This window comes from Neodiprion fabricii, chromosome 6 (genome assembly GCF_021155785.1).
Source record: "Neodiprion fabricii isolate iyNeoFabr1 chromosome 6, iyNeoFabr1.1, whole genome shotgun sequence".
Classification (NCBI taxonomy): Eukaryota; Metazoa; Arthropoda; class Insecta; order Hymenoptera; family Diprionidae; genus Neodiprion; species Neodiprion fabricii.
In genome coordinates, this window is record NC_060244.1 from 27,910,251 (window position 1) to 27,928,440 (window position 18,190).

General features: G+C 46.4%; 1 protein-coding gene across 2 annotated transcripts in view; it reads left to right on the top strand.

The window, feature by feature from the left end:
- The first annotated feature begins 389 nt into the window (after window positions 1–389).
- The window catches only part of LOC124184788 (transcription factor collier), a 66,766-nt gene continuing 48,965 nt past the window's right edge, over window positions 390–18,190 (top strand). Inside the window, exons 1-4 of one of the 2 annotated variants that reach the window (XM_046574886.1) lie at window positions 390–1,195; window positions 8,644–8,797; window positions 11,581–11,644; window positions 15,887–15,942. In XM_046574886.1, coding sequence (XP_046430842.1) covers window positions 1,125–1,195; window positions 8,644–8,797; window positions 11,581–11,644; window positions 15,887–15,942 — 345 coding nt within the window. In that variant the 5' untranslated portion in view covers window positions 390–1,124. The remainder of the gene's footprint in view (window positions 1,196–8,643; window positions 8,798–11,580; window positions 11,645–15,886; window positions 15,943–18,190) is intronic. The other variant, XM_046574887.1, reaches the window with a different exon arrangement.

Sequence of the window (18,190 nt, forward strand, 5' to 3'; positions counted from 1 at the left end):
TAACTGAATCATCGGTCAGCGGGAAAGGACACGCGATATCGGTCAAGCACGGGGTATCTAAGGGATGAACATCGACGACCAGCCCCAACGGTACGACGGCATCCGCCGTAATGACAGCCTCGTTGGTCTACCACCAGAGCGCCACCGTCCCCGCCATCCGGTTCGAGGCGGTTCTTCGGTCACGTGGTCGAAACGGGATTGGTGGATTCCCTAGGAAACGGTTGGCCAGCCAACGAGCGTCGGGGGTGGCAACACGGCCCGGCGTCCGGTTAGCACTCGGAGGGACGTGGTGCCGCTCGGATCCGCCCCCGGCCTCCCGACAAACCCTGAGGGAGTCAGGAGCACGCCGCTCGCCGGCTCCCTGACACATTCGACAAGCGGCGTCGTAACTGGAAGCAACGCGCGGCTAGGGACCTCCGGCTAGAACGAGACGAGGCCACGCGAGACGTCCTCTCGCGAGACACCGAGGCTCCAAAAACAACAACAACAACAACAACGACGACGTCAGGAGGAAAAAGAACGAGAACGAGAACCGCAAGGCGTGCGGGACTCGAAGCTCCTTAGGCCAGTGCGACTTTTCCGCCGGAAAGACGTATAACAAGTGATACAATTGTGACGTTTGTGATTTCTTCCGCGCTCCGAGAGGCACGTGGAAAAAGTGTCGCGACGATTGGACAGATGCAGATCAGAGTGAACAGGGCACCGTAGTGCGTTCGAGCTCAAGGTGCTCAGAGCTCGTTGGGTGCAGAGACATATCCTATTCGACGAATGTGCAGTGAGCGCGACTCCTCCGTTTTCGGTAGCCAGTAGTCGAGGTCGAGGCCAGTAGTCGAGGCGAGAAGCTGAGCGGCGGCGAATTGTTGCCCCAGGAGATAACGCACGGCATCACCACGCGGTCCGACGAGTGGTCCGGACTCCTGCCCAGCTCCACCATCGTGGGTGCTGGCGGGTCACCATGGCTCGGTCTTGGCGTTGGCGGCGGTGCGGGAGCCACGACTGGCGGCGGAAGTCCCGTCGAACTCGAGGGTCACTGGGGGCGGAAATTGTACGGGGCGAGCGTCGCCCCGCCGCCACCGCCGCCCCGTCATCACCCCAGGGCACCGATAGCCTTTCCTCTTCAGGACATGAGGCAGACCCTTAAGGAGGAACCGGTGCCCAGGGCTTGGTCGCAGCCTTCCATCGCCGACAATGGAACGTAAGTCGAATCATACCTGTCAATGCTGTACACGCGTTACTTGGGATATTAGAAGTCTGTTCTGTAATGTTGAACCGTCGCCCTTACGGTCAGGCATCTTTGAACTGCATGTCACCCGAGTGTTACAGTACGTGATGGATCCTCAACTTAGCGACTTTGAGCTGTGATCAATGTTTGATTCCGTGTATTTCACTGTCGATGACGTTACTGTACACGAAAATGGGGTTTCAAACCACCTGCAATACCATCGGTGTCATAGTTGTCAATTATTAAAATGAGTCTTGTTTCGTCGTAATCAGGTTCGTTCAATCGTTGAAAATAAACAAGACTAAAGACTGAGGAACAATTTGAACAGTCGCAGACCGATCATTCAATGAAAAACAAACTCCGCGAGACATTATAAACAGATTATGTAAAACACGACAAGTAACACAGAACGAATACCGATGCGCTGAGTCCTTTTAGGATCATTCTGAACGATGTGAGTTATCAGAGAATATGTATTACGGTCCTCCTGAATCCTTTATAAAGTCGAGCTCGTGAGAAGAACAGGCATTTTACACCCTGCCAAGTTCTTGGACGAATTAGATTTCCACCTACCACGGCATAATATATCGGGATATTATTTCCTCGTGCTAACAATAAGATAAGAATCTCTTTCGTTCCTCATCTCAAGCAGTGGTTATTCGGTCGCGATGGAGGTGGTGGCCCGATTTTGAGGGGCTAGGCCTATCCTGACTCTCACTACTGGCTTCCGTCGGACGGCGCCAGGGCTCGACTACTGCGGACGAATTTTTCTGTTGCGATATATGCCTAGGTATAATGATCGCGGGAATATGCGGAGAAGAGAAGGGGAGTTGAAAGACAATATTCGAATGCCATTGCAATTCTTGTGACAAATTTGGCGCACGAGGCCAAACCCAGAACCAAGGGAGTAATGGTCACGGGGAAATGAAACATGCCGGTAATCCTCTTTAAACCGAATTAAGAGAGGTTAATCCTCTTACGTACCTACCCAAAACACGCCCCCCTGTTGCCTCTTTCCTCCGCAAAACGGGTCTTCCGGCCCTCGTCGAGGCCCGCAGAAGACGAAGAGGGTCGATTGGTTTTCGCTCCTCGTAAATTCCGCCACTCTTTTGGACTCGGAATCGGACACCTGCTACTCATTGACGGCTACGGGATTAATTGAAACCAGTCTTTGACGATCCTCGCTGATCGCACGTACGCACATGCAGCGGGGAAAATATCGGCAGAACGCCGGAGCTTAATTCTGTAACGGATTTGTACGACGTGTAAACCGACGGTTTGCCGCGACGATGCTGCAGGGTCAAAGGTGCCAAAGCCCGCGACGACGGCGGCTAAGGTATACCGAAGCTTTTCGCTGGGGGTCGGACCTCTAATCCAATAGCGGTTCCCTTAACTAACCCTCCTCTTCCCGGCGTGTCACGACCCACGTAGCGAAATCAAGTTAATGTAATTGAGAATTTTACCGCCTTTTACAGGACCCGCGTTTTACCTTGTACCGACGGATTCCCTCTGCGGTTAGATCCACAAACGCTTTTCGCGGGAAAAAAACCACGTACATGCACGAGCGAAAAAACGTCCTTTCAAATATACTTAAAAATTTCGGGTTTATCAGCATTCTTGTACGAATGCTGAAAATATCCTAATAGATTTTCTAAGAACATAAAATAAAAAAAAAAAAACGTTTGTGAAAGACAAACATTGATCCAAAATAAAAACAATCGCTTTTGTCTCGATATGATCAGCTGTAGTAAGAGGGGAATATTTCTCGGTGCATCGGCAATCGCGATAAGAATAGCAGAGTCGCATCCGACGATGAAGTACAGAAATTACGCGCGGGGATTCACAGCCAGATGTGTAACGAATTGCTCATTATCTCGTCGGGCATTATTAATCGAGTCGTGGCTGCAGCCCGTAAACAGACTCCGGTGCATTCGTAGAACCGAGTCGTATAATAACTGCGGAATTCCGAGCTTCCATGACTGTACAGTGGCGGGGGCGTTTTCCCGTCTATTTATTGTTATTCTCAGAGTGTGCATAGGTGTTCCTCTGCACGGGTGTATAATCCGCGATATCCGCAACAATTTTACTCGCGTACCTATCCACTAAAATCCGCTCCGGAACGCTGCAGCAACCGACTGTGTAACCCGGTATTTCGGATATCTCCAACTGTATCCGAATATTACTAGCTATAACAAATTTATACGAATGGCTTATACGGGCTCTGAGCGTTCTGCGCCCACCACACCTACATATTTTATCACACCGCAAATTGTGATCATCCGCACAGACTAGGAATTAGCTCTCCGCGTCGCGGATCACGTGCGCGCAACGATTACCGGGAAATCGAAATTACGCGTTTATACTGCCGTTTGATTCTTCTCTCAGCATCTGAAACTCAAAATCTTCTACTTCCGTCTCCGAATGCTAATTGAAAATTTCAATCACTCGGAATGTGCTCAGGAGTAAAAATTAAATTGTCGATACGATCAGTTATTTTTTAACCTCTGGGTGTGATTTCGATTTTCTTAAACTACAGGAATAAAAATTAAAAAATAAGATCAACGTACCATGCATCCAATTTTCAGCCTGGCCGTGATGGACTTAAAGTTAGATTACATCCTGTTGTGGGTATAATGATTCGGGAATCGCGGGATACTGTCAGAAACGCCTCGAGCCAAAGGACACAACCTACATAACGTACGTAATCCGGCTGAATTATCGCGAATTTCGGGACAGGCGTGAATCAACCTCGTAATTAGTACCACTGTCCTTCCTCCCTTCCTTCCGCCATGACACATTCCCTCCTCTTTGCACCGCTCTTGACACTGTGTGAGTCTAATACCGTCGAGTTAGCTTGCCCTTGTATAATATATGGGTTATTCTCAGAATCGGAAACTGATCAACTCTTTGTGCATGGAATCATAAATCGGTGTTATCCTGGGTTTTCAACTTACTTTGACAGTATGACATTTTTTTCTCCAAACTAAATAATTCCCTCAAAGAGCTTTCCCTTCAAAATTTACTCGAGCATTTGAATTGAGCGGTATTTTCTGAAACGGTCCATACATGTATACCTACGCTTACTCATAAACGCGAGTGTATACATATACAATAATACGTATGCAAAGAAGAGTGAGCGAGGCTGATGGCAAACAACGGCGATAGGCACTCGATAACGCGCTCGACACGTCTATAACCATAACGGCCAGGGGGGAGGGGGGGACTACGAGGGGGCGATGAGTACGACGATATACAGACGGTATGAAATGACGCGAAAAACAGCCATTTAATAGAGGGATATTGGCGAGAATTGACGGTGACCCCCCCCCCCCCCCCCCCCGTTCATTCCTGACCCCCGCACCATCCTGTGGCCGATTATAATTATTCCGACGTGCTGCTAAATTGCCTCTATGTGCACCGGCTCTCCCTCCTTCTCTCTCTCTCTCTCTCTCGCTGTGTCGCCAACTACCTGCTTTTCTATGTGCACGGATGTATGTACAACCTGTACCGATACCTAGATACTCGCCAAGCACATGCGTGCCTGTAGAAACAGGTATAGGTCACTGTACAGTCCGCTGTGAAATAATGCCAACTACTACTTTGACTCGATGGTTCAAAGAAGTGAATTTTATGTCCGAAAAGTATGATCTAAAATGTCGTAGATACACGATGAATTTTTTTCAAAATAGAAACATAGTACATTTCAAATAATTAACATTACAAACTGAATATTACAATACTAGACACGCAGAAGTATGTTTAGAACAATCTCTCTATTCGGATTTCAAACGCGAGAATTCAAAAAAAAATAAATAAAACACGGTATTTCTTCTTTTTCTTCTGAGTGGTGGGACCCCTCTTAATATGATCTTAGCAAATGGATAAAACTATAACAGTTTTAAAAAAAGATCAGTGATACATTTTTAAAATCGATTGAACATAAGTGATACGTGCATATTTGATTACACGTATACGGTCTCATCAAATTTTCCCTGCAAGATGCAAACTTGTATATCATTTATTCGGAAATCAGTACAGGTATGAACCCTATGTACGTGAGTGTAGTGCAGGTGCGCAGTGACAACTCGGGGTAGCGCTGAACTCGGGGTATATAGAGGTAGGAATTGGTGCATGGCAAACGGGGCAAAATAATCGGACATCGAGAGTTATGGGGCGCGAACCGGCGGCCGGTTAATCAGCCACCGATAATTATCGACACGGGCCGTACATCACCCCTCCTCGTATCCCCCGCCCCAGCCTGACACCCCCTAAAGGCCCACCCTGGATCACCATGCCGATAATACACCGGCGGACCGGACGTGACAAACGGACCTCCGATCCCGTCATTTATTTCACAAATCTACTGCAAAACTCCAGCTATTCATTTCCGGACGCCGCGTCTATTCGGATTGAGGAGGCTGGTTGGCCGAACGTCGATACCGTTTTATTAATTCTACTGAGAGATAGCTCCACGTTGAGTATTAGTCAAATAATTGTTTTCGAAAACTATGATCAAGACGTCAAAGATACAAGAATAGAATATACTCGAGTTATTTACAAAGGCTTAGACGACATTGGTTCAGTTCAAATTGCTGCGAAATTGTTGAAAATCTCGTAGAATTTAGTCGACTTTAATCAACGATGGCTCGTTTTGTCCAGAAGAGTAAAGTTTCTGTCAATTTTTCCTGAAACATATTTTTTATCGTCTCGGTATTTTTGAATATTTAATTTCACAATATTACACTGGTATTAATTGTGATCGGAAAATTGCAATGTTCAATTAAAATCTTTTACAGTAATTCTATGGAGAACAGTGGTCTAAATAAGATTAGCTAACGTAAAGTAAAATCTGACAAATGGATTAGATTTTCAACCATTTGGAAGTGATTTGAAACGACGCATCGATATCCAAGCTTTTGTTTCTAACTCCTGTATTTTTGATGTTTGTATTTTCAAAGAGTTCTTCGTAGCTTACGAACATAACTATTCTGACATAAATTCCCAGTATATGACTGAATATAACGAATAAATAATAATTATCGATTTCTTGATAACGAACTTCCGCACGGAAAAAAATACTTGATTTTCTCAAATCGCCGAAAAACCAAAAGAAAAGCAGAGCAACAATTGCTGAAACGATTTTCAGCTTGATAATACAAGGCGAGCAGCGCGATTTGCGAATAATTTCTCATTCGCGGGGGTTTTTCCTACACAGAAGCGGGTGTTGCGCCTTCCCGGAGGTGGAGAGATGAGCGAGAGTTGAGTAAAGCATTTTAGACCAGAGCCAACCGGCTCTTGTCACCTTTTTCCCGCAATTAAGCTACCCGGTTGAATATTTAACACTTTGCCAACACGAATCTACTCCGTTTATATACCTCGGTCTACAGGATTCGCGCTCTTTGCGAGTATCTCGCAGGCGTTGCGGATCCTGCGGGTAGTTCCAGAATATCGTACCGGTACGTTTACTCTTCTCGCTGACGTTGTTAACTCGTTTGCACGAATCTCTTTACGAATAAAAACCGCACCGGAATCACGCGGTGGTCTTGCAAATTTCATCACAACGATTTGCAGGATTCAAGACTCACGATCGGAGGGTGAAATTGAAAAACGGCTGTTATATCACCAGCGCTTTTTTCACTTTCGAAACCGCGCCTTGGGTTCTTCAATCGGAATTCCACGCGCTGAGGAAAAGGGGCGTGCAGTGTGGCCGAGCTTACCGCAAATTCTCAAAATCACGAGGGACAGCCCATCACTCAACGTCCGTTCGCACGTGTATCGCACACACATAGGTATACATTATATACCGTAGGAGAAACTTGAAGCCGGGTTTCTAAGTTTTCGGGAAACACAATTGCAAAGAAAAGGGGAAGAGGCGAAAATTTTTTCATGTATACTCCTCTGACCGTAGAAATACGTGAAACATCCCTCGAAACATGGGATTTGCGGCAACAATTTTTCAACCTGTCAAAATATTCTGAACCCCTTGACGCCGTCCAGGTATTGACGTCTGCAGGTGATCGTACAGAGAACTTGTCGTCTTAACTTCTACGCGGAACTTTCGCTTGTCCTTTTTTTCTTCTTTACCTTGAGCTTAAAATATCCGGCACGGGAACGTCGCACCTGGAAGTAAAATTATTTTCACCAATTTGTCGTTTTAATAGGCATAATTTACGCCGCGGAACAAAGGCATGTTTTACAGTACGGCTATCCGCGCTCACTCTTCACATACACCCAGCTATTTAAATTATGGCATAACGAAAATGATATCCGTCCAACGCGTCCATTTCATTAGTAAATTCCTCTGGGTGAAATAACTTCACACTGCCAATTAATCATGCCTATACGTAATTGCGACGTTCACACTCTACATAATGCGTTTTACGTACAGGTGTTTGCAGGTACGTAGATTACACCCGATGATCACTGGTGTACGAAGTTATTAAATGAAAGGTGTTAAAAAAAAAAGACGGGGGGCATTTTCTGTGGAAAGAAGCGAACAAACCGCCTGATCACTCCTCTTCATCCCCCCATGAAATTAATACAAAAACAATAGAATATATCGGGTATTAAATTGCGACGAAGTATAGGGTGCTTCGAGATGTGAAGCAACAACTCGATGCCTGACACGTCGGAATTCTGATTTACAAATCGTTGAACCGGCTCGACTACCCGCAGCTGGACGGATGAGCGATGATGGGGTTGAAGTGACTGACTGATTGCGTAAAGAGGGTGAACACGCGTTTAACGCCGCACTCAATTAATAATCCAGAGCCAGCGTGGCTCTCCGGCTGTTTACGTACGTACAGCGATCTAAACATTCGGGTTCAGTCGAGGCACGTTGAGCGGTAACGTTTCGAAAACAACGCCACGTGCCAACTCTTCCAGCTCTCGATGATTTCAGATCGTAAAATTTTGAAAAGCTGATTTTTTATTACAAAAAATTTAGGCTTTACCTGCGGCGCGGTGACGAGTTCTAAATTTGAAACCGAAAGAGCGATCGAGTTCCACAGCGGATTCGAGCTAGCGATGCTGTATATAAGGATTACGGGCAATCCGGACAAAGTTGGGACCCTGGCGCCATTGTCACGACACCGAATCCCGTGGCCGATAGTACAGTCGCTTTGGCTATTATATCGCGTAGCGGAGGGGTCTTTCCGTGCCATTACTCAAAGATGGTACTGGAGTCCGGCGGCCTAATCTCGGCACATGAGACCTTAATGGGATTTTAAGGCGTTGAGGCCACCTGCGCACTGCCCCATCCATGCTCGTTTGTCTTTCCTTTATACTTCCGTCGTTCTTCCCTCTCGACGGAGCCTCTGGATCCGCTTTCGCGTAGTATCTTGATCACTTTTCATTCATTTCGATGGAAGGAAAGTTGCCAGTGGCTATATCTGATCCGGCATCTCTGCGTCTTGTTACAGAGTCGGTGTCGGCAGAGCCCACTTCGAACACCAGCCACCAAGCAACCTCAGAAAGAGTAATTTTTTTCATTTTGTTATCGCGCTCTACGACCGGGCGGGACAGCCAATCGAAATTGAGAGGACGGCCTTCATCGGATTCGTCGAGAAGGATCAGGTAAGCTGAAATTAATTACACCGATTCCTTATCAGCTGTTGCTGCAATTGTGTCGTGGGTACACGGCATCAGGCGTAAGATAAACCGCGTTGAACGAGATGCGAGAATGGGCAAAGACGGAGGACGAGGATAGTGCAAAACGATACGTTCGCCGACATGGCCGGCAGCCATGGTGTTCATTATTATTAACCACCGCTTCTAACAATAAGACAAAACGCCCAGAACGCGAAGGAACCTTTTGCAACGTGCAGGACGTATACTTGACTCTTCGCCATGACTCGACTTACACCACCGGAATAAGCCTACTTGTCATCCTACTATGGTTCCTCTTGCGGTGAAGTTTGTAGATGCAGGTTAAACCGAACATTAGATAACGTACGCCGCTGTGTCGCCTTTATTTGTGAGATATATCTACCTGGACTTAAATAATATCAATGCTCATGACCATGTGCTCCTCAGAAAAATAATGTACCTGGTATTTATGACTTCGCGGCAAAGGCAACTGACGTGCAAATTTAGATTAGTTTAAGCCTCGACAACGATACGTGATCGTGGAATTTTATTTAAAAAATTGTTATACATTCCGTTCGAAGCACATCGCTGTTGTTGGAAAGCCACCGTGAATTTATCTCAAATTCTATGTTGTATGATAATAACTGAGGCAATTGCTTCGGGCTACAGTATTTGAAAAAAAAAATTGAATCCAAATAATATACCGAGGTTTTCTTTACGGTGTATAAATAAATGCTCGTAATCGGCCCAGCACGATGTCTTGTGTATCCACTACCTGTTTATTGACTTTCCGTATTTGAGCATTGGTGAATAACGAATGACTTATACACCAGGCGTAATCTTTGATCAGCACAGCTCATCGTTGATCTATCGGGTGCTATTAAGTTGCGTGACCAATGAGAGGGACAGAGGGGAACTCGGTGGTGGAGTCAGTCGGTTGAGTGCCCTTCGTAAAATGTCGTAACGACAAGCCAGCCACTCGTGATCCAAAGCTGACTAATAAATATCCGCCTTTCATCCCTGCAATACAAGGCTTTCGTATATACTGTGGTGGTTATTATTGATGTAACGGCTTGGTGAAATCAAGCCGCAACCTGCGCGTTCGATACTCGTAATCGACACGCGTGCATACCGGTTGTTATTGTCCATTGATAGCCATCGGCAATCGTCCCCTCCGACACCTGTCCTTTCCATTTATCTATGGAACACCCTGGCCGAGGCGTCAGGATCATCTCCGTCTTCCTTACCCGGTGCAGCTCCAGGCATTCGTTTCACTTCGAGTCCCAGTCAGCCTCTGATATTTTCTCGTCCGAGATCTTGCGGGTGAATGAAAAGTCGGCTTTACGGTTCGGTGTGCAGGTCGTTTCTGATAAAATTTTTTGTCACAGACTTCTTAGAAAATCCCACTACGTAAATCAGTTATACTAAATTCTGCCTTTTAATTGCTGGGAATCGCGCAACTTCCAGTCAAATATGTTTTACGAGTTCGCACTTCACCTTCGAGTTCAAGACGAGATGTGCAGGGATCCTGCGTCTAAATATAAGACATCTCACAGCGTAAGCCGCGTACACGCATCTCCGGAAGTTCACCCTCAGAGGAGCAATAAGGGCCCGAAGTCTAGTCGAGAGTCGGTTCTATCTTTGGCGCTTTTTCTACGCACCAATCGCGACGGGTGTAAGAGGGGAGGATTGGTCGCTTCGAAAAATGTCCGAGTACGGCATTGTCGGAGTATCTTAACGAGCTCTCGACTCGCATCGACGTGTGAATCAACCCCCGAGACTCTCGAGCCTACTTAACTAATTACGGAAGTTGGTGTGCTCGCGTTTAACAACGGCAAAGCGCATTGGCGCTGAGCATCAAGCTCGTAGTTATGCACGTGCGCTCGCAGTTGGCCTGTATAATTCACGGGTGGTAGACAGTTGCATCGCGTGGTATCCTATTAATTAGGGTCATGCACCGAGGGCATACATCAACCCCCGAGGTGGACGGCGAAGCGAGTATGAGCCGGGAGCCGGCGTCGCGAGCTATCATCCCCTATTTACATATTTTCGTCCGGTCCGCGCATCTCTTGGAATGAAATGGATATCGTGCACGCCGCTTGTAATTCACCTCGCAAAGCTGTAACTGCCATTCGAGAAATACTTGTATACTACTCGATCGGGGTATAAAAGTTTTTTGATATCTTACCCCCGCCCAACTTGCGTTACTTACCGCTGCACATGCAGCGGCGCGTTCAGGGTTGTTGAAAATGCATTAAGGACGCTCCGCTCCGTACAACGGCATATGGCACAATGCACGCGTGACTCGTCAGGAAGCCAGCGCATAGGGGATAATTATGCATCGCACGCCACGCGAGGATAGGTACGACCGCACACCCCGCGTGTATCTATATCTATAACTATAACGTAACTATGCTCCAGCCAGAAGCTCTTATATACGCGTTCATCAAGGAATTAATAATTAGCGAGTGACGTTAGACGAGCGTAGTACACGTACAATGTCCCATACATACATCAAAATGCATTTAATTAAGTGCAGTCAGTGCTTCGAGGCGGGGCCACCCCCTCCTACTCCTGGCAAAGTAATCATCTTGATCTACTTTAAACCGCACGCTTCTTCGCTATCTTTGTAAAACCTTGCTACAACGGCACGGTTTATGCGTGCACTGTCAGGCCTTCGATATCACGGACAATATACTCGGGTTTTTATCCTCCTGCACTCCAGTCATGCATTGTCTTGCTGATAAATTATTCTCATCTTTTTGTTACAGGAAACCGAGGGACAGAAGACGAATAATGGGATCCAGTACCGGCTTCAGCTGCTCTACGCAAATGGTAAATAAAACCACATTTTTATGCTGTTTTCATAGTTTGTGACTTCTATTCTGCTCATCGATTATGAACGATTAGGTATAGCAGAACTGTATCATAGATCCTTCATGCGATTACGAGATAGGTTTTCACATTTTGACAGTTCATTAAGGTAAAGTGGTAAATCATCAAAATTCCTTCAAGACATACAACTTCACTTCTTCGGAACCATACTTTTCTTTTCTGTGTGACTCGTAGATCTGAGTTTCCAAGGTGTTATTTGATTCGTTTTGTTAAATTATCTCGATCACTTATCGGACGATCGATCCATCGGACTATACAAATTAATACATTGTCGCCTAAAGTTGTCACCTGAACCTGAACGGAAGAGTTGGGAGCTATCATCGAGTGTTGACGCGAAGATCAAGACGGGCCATCAACATTCCGCACGGACACCGGACGATCGGTCGCATATCTATGTATTTTATAGGCTCTAAAAAGCTCTCACCCTCTCTAACTTTCAACGACTCGGTCAGTCAGTCAGTCAGTCATTCCGACGGACAGAACCAGCCGCAACAGAGACATATTTTACGTCACCCCGCACCGGAGAAGGGTGTTGCGGTTTGATCGAGCAAAAAGGCACATTGCGACGTCCGTGCAGCAGAATAGCTCGCATTTTCGAACGAAATGCCTGCAGGTGAAGAATGGCCACAAAATCCTCACGTTTGCGCATCGAAAATGTCCCGATTGGCGCTAGCTGCCAGTAAGAATGATCGCAGCCGTGCTTGATCGGTTTCCCAAAATCCTGTCAAGAGCGTAGATAATTTGTTTTCACGCATGTCCGTTTCCATTTCGTATGGTTAGGTGGCTCTTGGTGTCTTGGTGGTCTGAAAATTACTCGCTATTGACTCGAGTTTCCGTTTGCAACGAACGCTGAAACATAAGTAGAATAAATCTTTTGCACTCCATACTCAGCGACCTCGAGTTTCTCGGGTCCGGATCGGCTTCATACCGAGTTCCGATCGATCAATGTGTGATTCTTGCAACGCAGGGGGGGATCGAGAGGCCTCCCCTCCATCTACGGTAACTAAAACGTGTAACCAACAGCGCGGACAAGAAACAACTGACTGTGTTGCAAAGATAGAAACGCGAAGGTGATCTGTTAAGTCCTGCGGCGCAGGACTCTCGGCCCCCGGTAGCCGTGGCTCTCCTTGTCCTAGTCCTTCGGGATCGGGACTCCGGGACTCCCGCGTGATCGCCTCGAGGTCCGATCCCTATTAGTTAATCACCTGTCAGAAGTTTAGCATAACTGGGCCCGTAATGCGCCGCCGGGAGTTGGGACGGCGTTCAAAAGTGATACTTTGGGAAAAACTCGATCGACCGCACCCTGCAGGACGATCGTGTACGCCGATCGGCTCGATCCTTAATCGGTTGCACTCCTGTTCGATCGTTGGTGCCTCATCTTTCTCCTCCTTTTTTATCACCGACTCCTTCTGTTTCTCTTTCTCTCGCTCACTCGTCTCGTCGGTCGACCGACTCTCCGGGGCCTCTCCGGGGGCAAAAACCATGCCCCGATATGGAGAGCCTCGGGGGTCGCCCGCCGGCTCCGTTCGATCCTCGCAGCATCGCTGATCCACGCTCGCTCCTTATTTATTATTTAATTATCGATTTATTGCTCGCCTGCCGCGATGGTGACGCGATGACGGACTCAGACACCTGACGCTTCTCAACCCACCGCCAATTTGTCTTCTCAGAGGCGATCGGATGTACGTGAATGAGACGCAAGGTGACGGTGGAAAAAAAAATCAAGGATTGGAAATAAAAAACGATCCACTGACCTCGATCATAGTAATATTAATCTACATCTCCACGGACTTCAATTTTACGACCTTGTATTATTCGTGTCGATTAAGCCAAACATACCGCATTCAAAAGATCTTGTATACAGCTGTTACATGGTGTACATTTTTTTAGTCCAATTTAGTGGATTTTTCAATCAATATTTGAAATTCATGACCCGTGTTAACCGATGATAAAATATATTGATGATCAAACTTGTTGCTCACCGACAATACCGAAATCTGGAATGGATCTTCGGAATCAGTAGAACATAGAGTTTCATTCATTGGTTAAAGTAACTCCAGTGATCGGTTAGTGATTCTGGTACATAGCATCCCAGCGTTAAAAGTGGCTTCGATTAGACGCTGAGAACTTAATGCTCGAGAGAATGGGATATCTATAGAACGGTAGAAGAGCGCAGAGTAAACGTACCGAAGTGGGAAACTGTTGCTTAAACACTAACCGCGAAGGACAAACTTGTAGGCAAGTGCGAGTGTAAGCGCGGTGCATTCAGGCACTAGTCAGACTCTTTTCAACTATCTTCGGGTCCTCCTCCCTCCGGACACTGCACCAGGGAGTGAGAACTATATCCTCGGGACTTTCCGCTTCGCGCTATTCCATGAAACGAGTACCTATTCCGTGCTTATCTTCACAACCAATTTACGCCAACGTCACGCACGAGTCGAGACGGCGAAACACTCGCGGACTATCCGAAACGGCGTCTTGATATAAAAATGGCAATTTTTACTCCCTCACGCACGATTTGCTCATCGGACTGAAATACTTTCGAACGAACTTCAGAACTCCAGGATCAGTCTTGGTTTGCGGGTCGGAACTGCGTCGAGAGGAACGACAGCTGGGTGGAAGGGCAAGGGATCAGGCGCTTAAGGGTTACGACGGTTTTTCCGTGTAGCGGGGCTCCCGGAATCTCGTATATGCCGCTTGTAAACCGGGAATCACGTCGGCAACAGAAAATTTCGGGGGTGTAGTTACGTAGTTACCCGTTCACAAGACTTCCCGTATCCCACCGCTGACACCAGAAAACAGACTCGGGCATAAAACGCTCGAATGTTCGCGTACCCGGATTCTTATTCTTCCTCACGTTGTACCGACTTGGGATGAGTAATTTCGATGCAGCCCGACTACACTCGAAGCTTGGAAAATACCGCGGTGTCCGTTAAACCCTCTGTAATCCCGATATAAGACTGGCGCCCCGTAGTCTGCACCCTCTGGACAGCATCCAGTTGTTCGCCGGTGTGCTTCGTAGGATAGGAGAGGATGTTGGCTGGCGGTTGTAGGGCGTTCATCTCTCTACAGGTTTGAACCAACCGCACTTGGTCTAGAGGAGGCCAACGCGAGAACCCGTGCAGGCAGCTAGATGTACACCCGTAGAACCAGACCGAGCAGCATTATGTAGCCGTGGATTATTATATCTGGCCCCAAACTAGCTCACAAATTACCTCGAGAACCCGTCGCGGCTTATTACAAGTCCGTGCTACGTGGTCCGCGGATTTTCAGCTTAAGCTAGGGTCGAATCGGGACCCGTGAGCACAGGCCATAGTTTTTATACCGATAAAAGCACGCTCAACCACACCAACAGCGGATTGGCTGAATTTACGTTATCAGGATAAACGACGAAAAAATATGCGAAAGTCTCTCAGGACCTCTTTCGGCGATTAAAACTGTTTTACCTAATCAAAGGTCAGTTTTTCGGTCACATCTTATAAGTTTCCGACCAGGAGTTGAGGAATTCTCGTTCAACGAAGATAAGGTGAAGAGAAAAAGTGATTTTCTGGTGCACCGAGAGAAAGAGGAGGCATAATTTTATGCGGAGGTACGTCTCGAGGTATAAGGGGGACCTCTTGAGTGACCACATGGTGAAAAACGAGCCGGGATATGGGGCACGCGTAAGTCCCGAGAGAGACGTGTTGCCGCGGAGTCTGCGGTCAGTCGTAAACGGTTTTTAATGGGAAACTTTTTTTTGCCAAACGCTCGTTTCAACCATCCCGAAATTCTAGGGATTCGAAAGCGCTTTTTCCTTGTGCCAATACCAGGTTCACTTACCTTAGATTACTGGATTTGATTCGATATGTACACATTGTGAGATGGTATAACCTTGAATTTTCTGTCCTTAGAACAAATTCTTGTCAGATTTTAACGGAAACCAGACGTGTTAGGTGATAGATGCATACTGATCGTTGATTTCAATAAGCGAATAAGTTTGATCACGATTTGGTGCAAAACTTGATTTCCAATATTTTTATCGCACAGATGGACGAAGAGAAAGAATATTGATCGTGGAAACCGAAATTCCATGTAAATCAGACAAAGTCCCATACAGTGTGTTTGCACGTCGGTGTGAATTATCGTTTTCGCTTGATCCACCGCAAGTACTACAAAACAATGTATCAATAATTTATGTTTCAGGCGTGAGGCAAGAACAGGACATCTTCGTCAGGCTGATCGACTCCGTCACCAAGCAGGTGAGCAACGACCATGAATTTTAACTAGTCCTACGAAATATCATCGCACAAAAAATCAGACGGTAAAATCAATTCAGCTATTAAATAAGATTTAAATCCCAGCTCCACGGATCGGTCTAAGAAAAATAAAATGAAGGGAATAAAGAGAGAAGTGATCAATTTGTAAACTGTAAAATTTTTCCTCTAGTTTCTCATACCTAGCAAAAATTTATTGCATCTATGTTTGTAATTTTTGCCAATTTAATCAGCGCGGAGTAGAATCGATGGAAGAACTTTTCTCTTCAGTAATTTGACCGCCGCGATTTCCGCAGGACTATATGCCGCACTGCGTCGCGGCGTATTGTTATCGGAGCCACGTGGCGTCAACCAAACCGGGTATCCTGCCGTCGGCCCGGTCTGCGCGGATAGATCCTGGGGAGTAGATAGGAGCGAAGGAAGATCATAACCTTCCGAGCAAACACAAATAAAGCCGGCAGATTAGAGCAACGGATAAGAGGTTTACGGGTGAAGGGCGGTGTCGGTGGTGGTGGTGGTGGTGGTAGTGGCGGCAGGATATCACCAGGATTCTCAAAGCCGCGAAGCCCTGGCGTAAATCGTTCGCACCTCAGCCTCCGACTCTCGTTTCCCTCAAGACAAAAGTAACCTTATTTCCCCCCGAAATCTCACTTTTTTCTACAGACGCCAACAGGATGTTCTTCAGCTTTCGGCCGGTGGAATCATGCGAACGAAACAACAGAACCAATCGTTACAGGTCGCTTAACGATATCAGAATTTTCGAAAACCTGCCATCCTGAGTGATCTGCATGTGTGATAAAATTCGCGGAACCTCCCGATTTCCGGACCGTCCTTTTACCCCCTGACGTGACTAATAAACGGGATGGATTCGCGAATTGAAAAGCGTTCTATGCCCGCGCAGTACTGCCACGGCTTAGTAATTTAATCAGCTAAAACTAACATCGTCGTGCCTCCCGCCTCGTTGTTCCTCTCCTATATCCTGTATTTCTCTCTACATCCTGTAGCTCCTGCCCGCACTCCGTTCGATTCGCCGTAGATTCGAGTCTCAATAAAATATTCACGCATATCCGTGCAATTCATAGGAGACAAGATTACATGATCGACTAAAACGTCTTTGTAAATTTGAAAAAATGTTCACGTCTTTTGCTCCGAAAACAAAGAAATAAAAAAACAAACGGGCTCGTCGTCCGTGAAACGGGAGTTCGGCGTGCCTCGTGACACTTTTCTAAAACTCCCGCGAATAGCAAGAAGGAACGGCGATTGCAGATCCAGTTTACCTCGGGGGATTTATTCCCTCAAAAATCGTCCTCTCCACGGCTCGGGACGGACAGCGATTTATCTTGTCGTTCGTGGCCACATACAACGTATAGGATAGGTAGGAAGGTGGGCAGGCACCTGTGTCGGCGAGGCAGTAACGAACTCGGTTATACCTACCATCCGCGGAAATTTTCCGCATTTGGAAGGCTCGAGCCTTGTGGATACGCAGTGTTGAATTAGAATGCCGGTTGTAAATCTGTAATAATTGAGTGCAGGATTTCTCGATCCCTCCGTTTATCAACCGCAAGAATAATGAGTTTTGCACGGTTACATAGTATACGATTTTCCCGTTCCCGTTTCGCCGTTCGATCTAGGCATACATAAATTCGCAACGATCGAAAAAACGGATAAAATTAAGAGAAGAATACGAATATTAACATTCAAAGAGCACGAAAAACATGGAATTGATATTTGAAAAATTAAAAAAGGAGACACACGGACATGCGGTTAAAATTTAATACTTACGCGTGGTTAGCGAATTGTTACATGTTGAAAGACATTTTTTCTCTCTCTCTCTCTCTATCTACTTTTTCGCATCTACTGCTTTTTTCTTTAGCTTCTTTTTTTAAAATTAAAAATGTTAAATGCTAATTACTTCACAGAGGGTAGGGGGGGGGCAAAACATTTATAGTCTAAATGCGCGGCGGGAGCGGCGCGATGGTGGGGGAAGGAGTAACGTTGTTATTCTAAATGAATGAACAACGCGAAATTGTACCAGAATTTGTAACTGTGTTACTCGGCTCAGCTCCCCGTTCTCGACTCTGTAGATACAGATGTACGTATATAGCACAACTCGCAAGTCTTACACGACTTGCAACCGCTGCTGCCAGCTCGAATAAAAACAACGGCAAGCTTTATTATAATAAACTAACTACCCGACGATCAGACCGGCTCCATTTCTCCATAAATTTTTTAT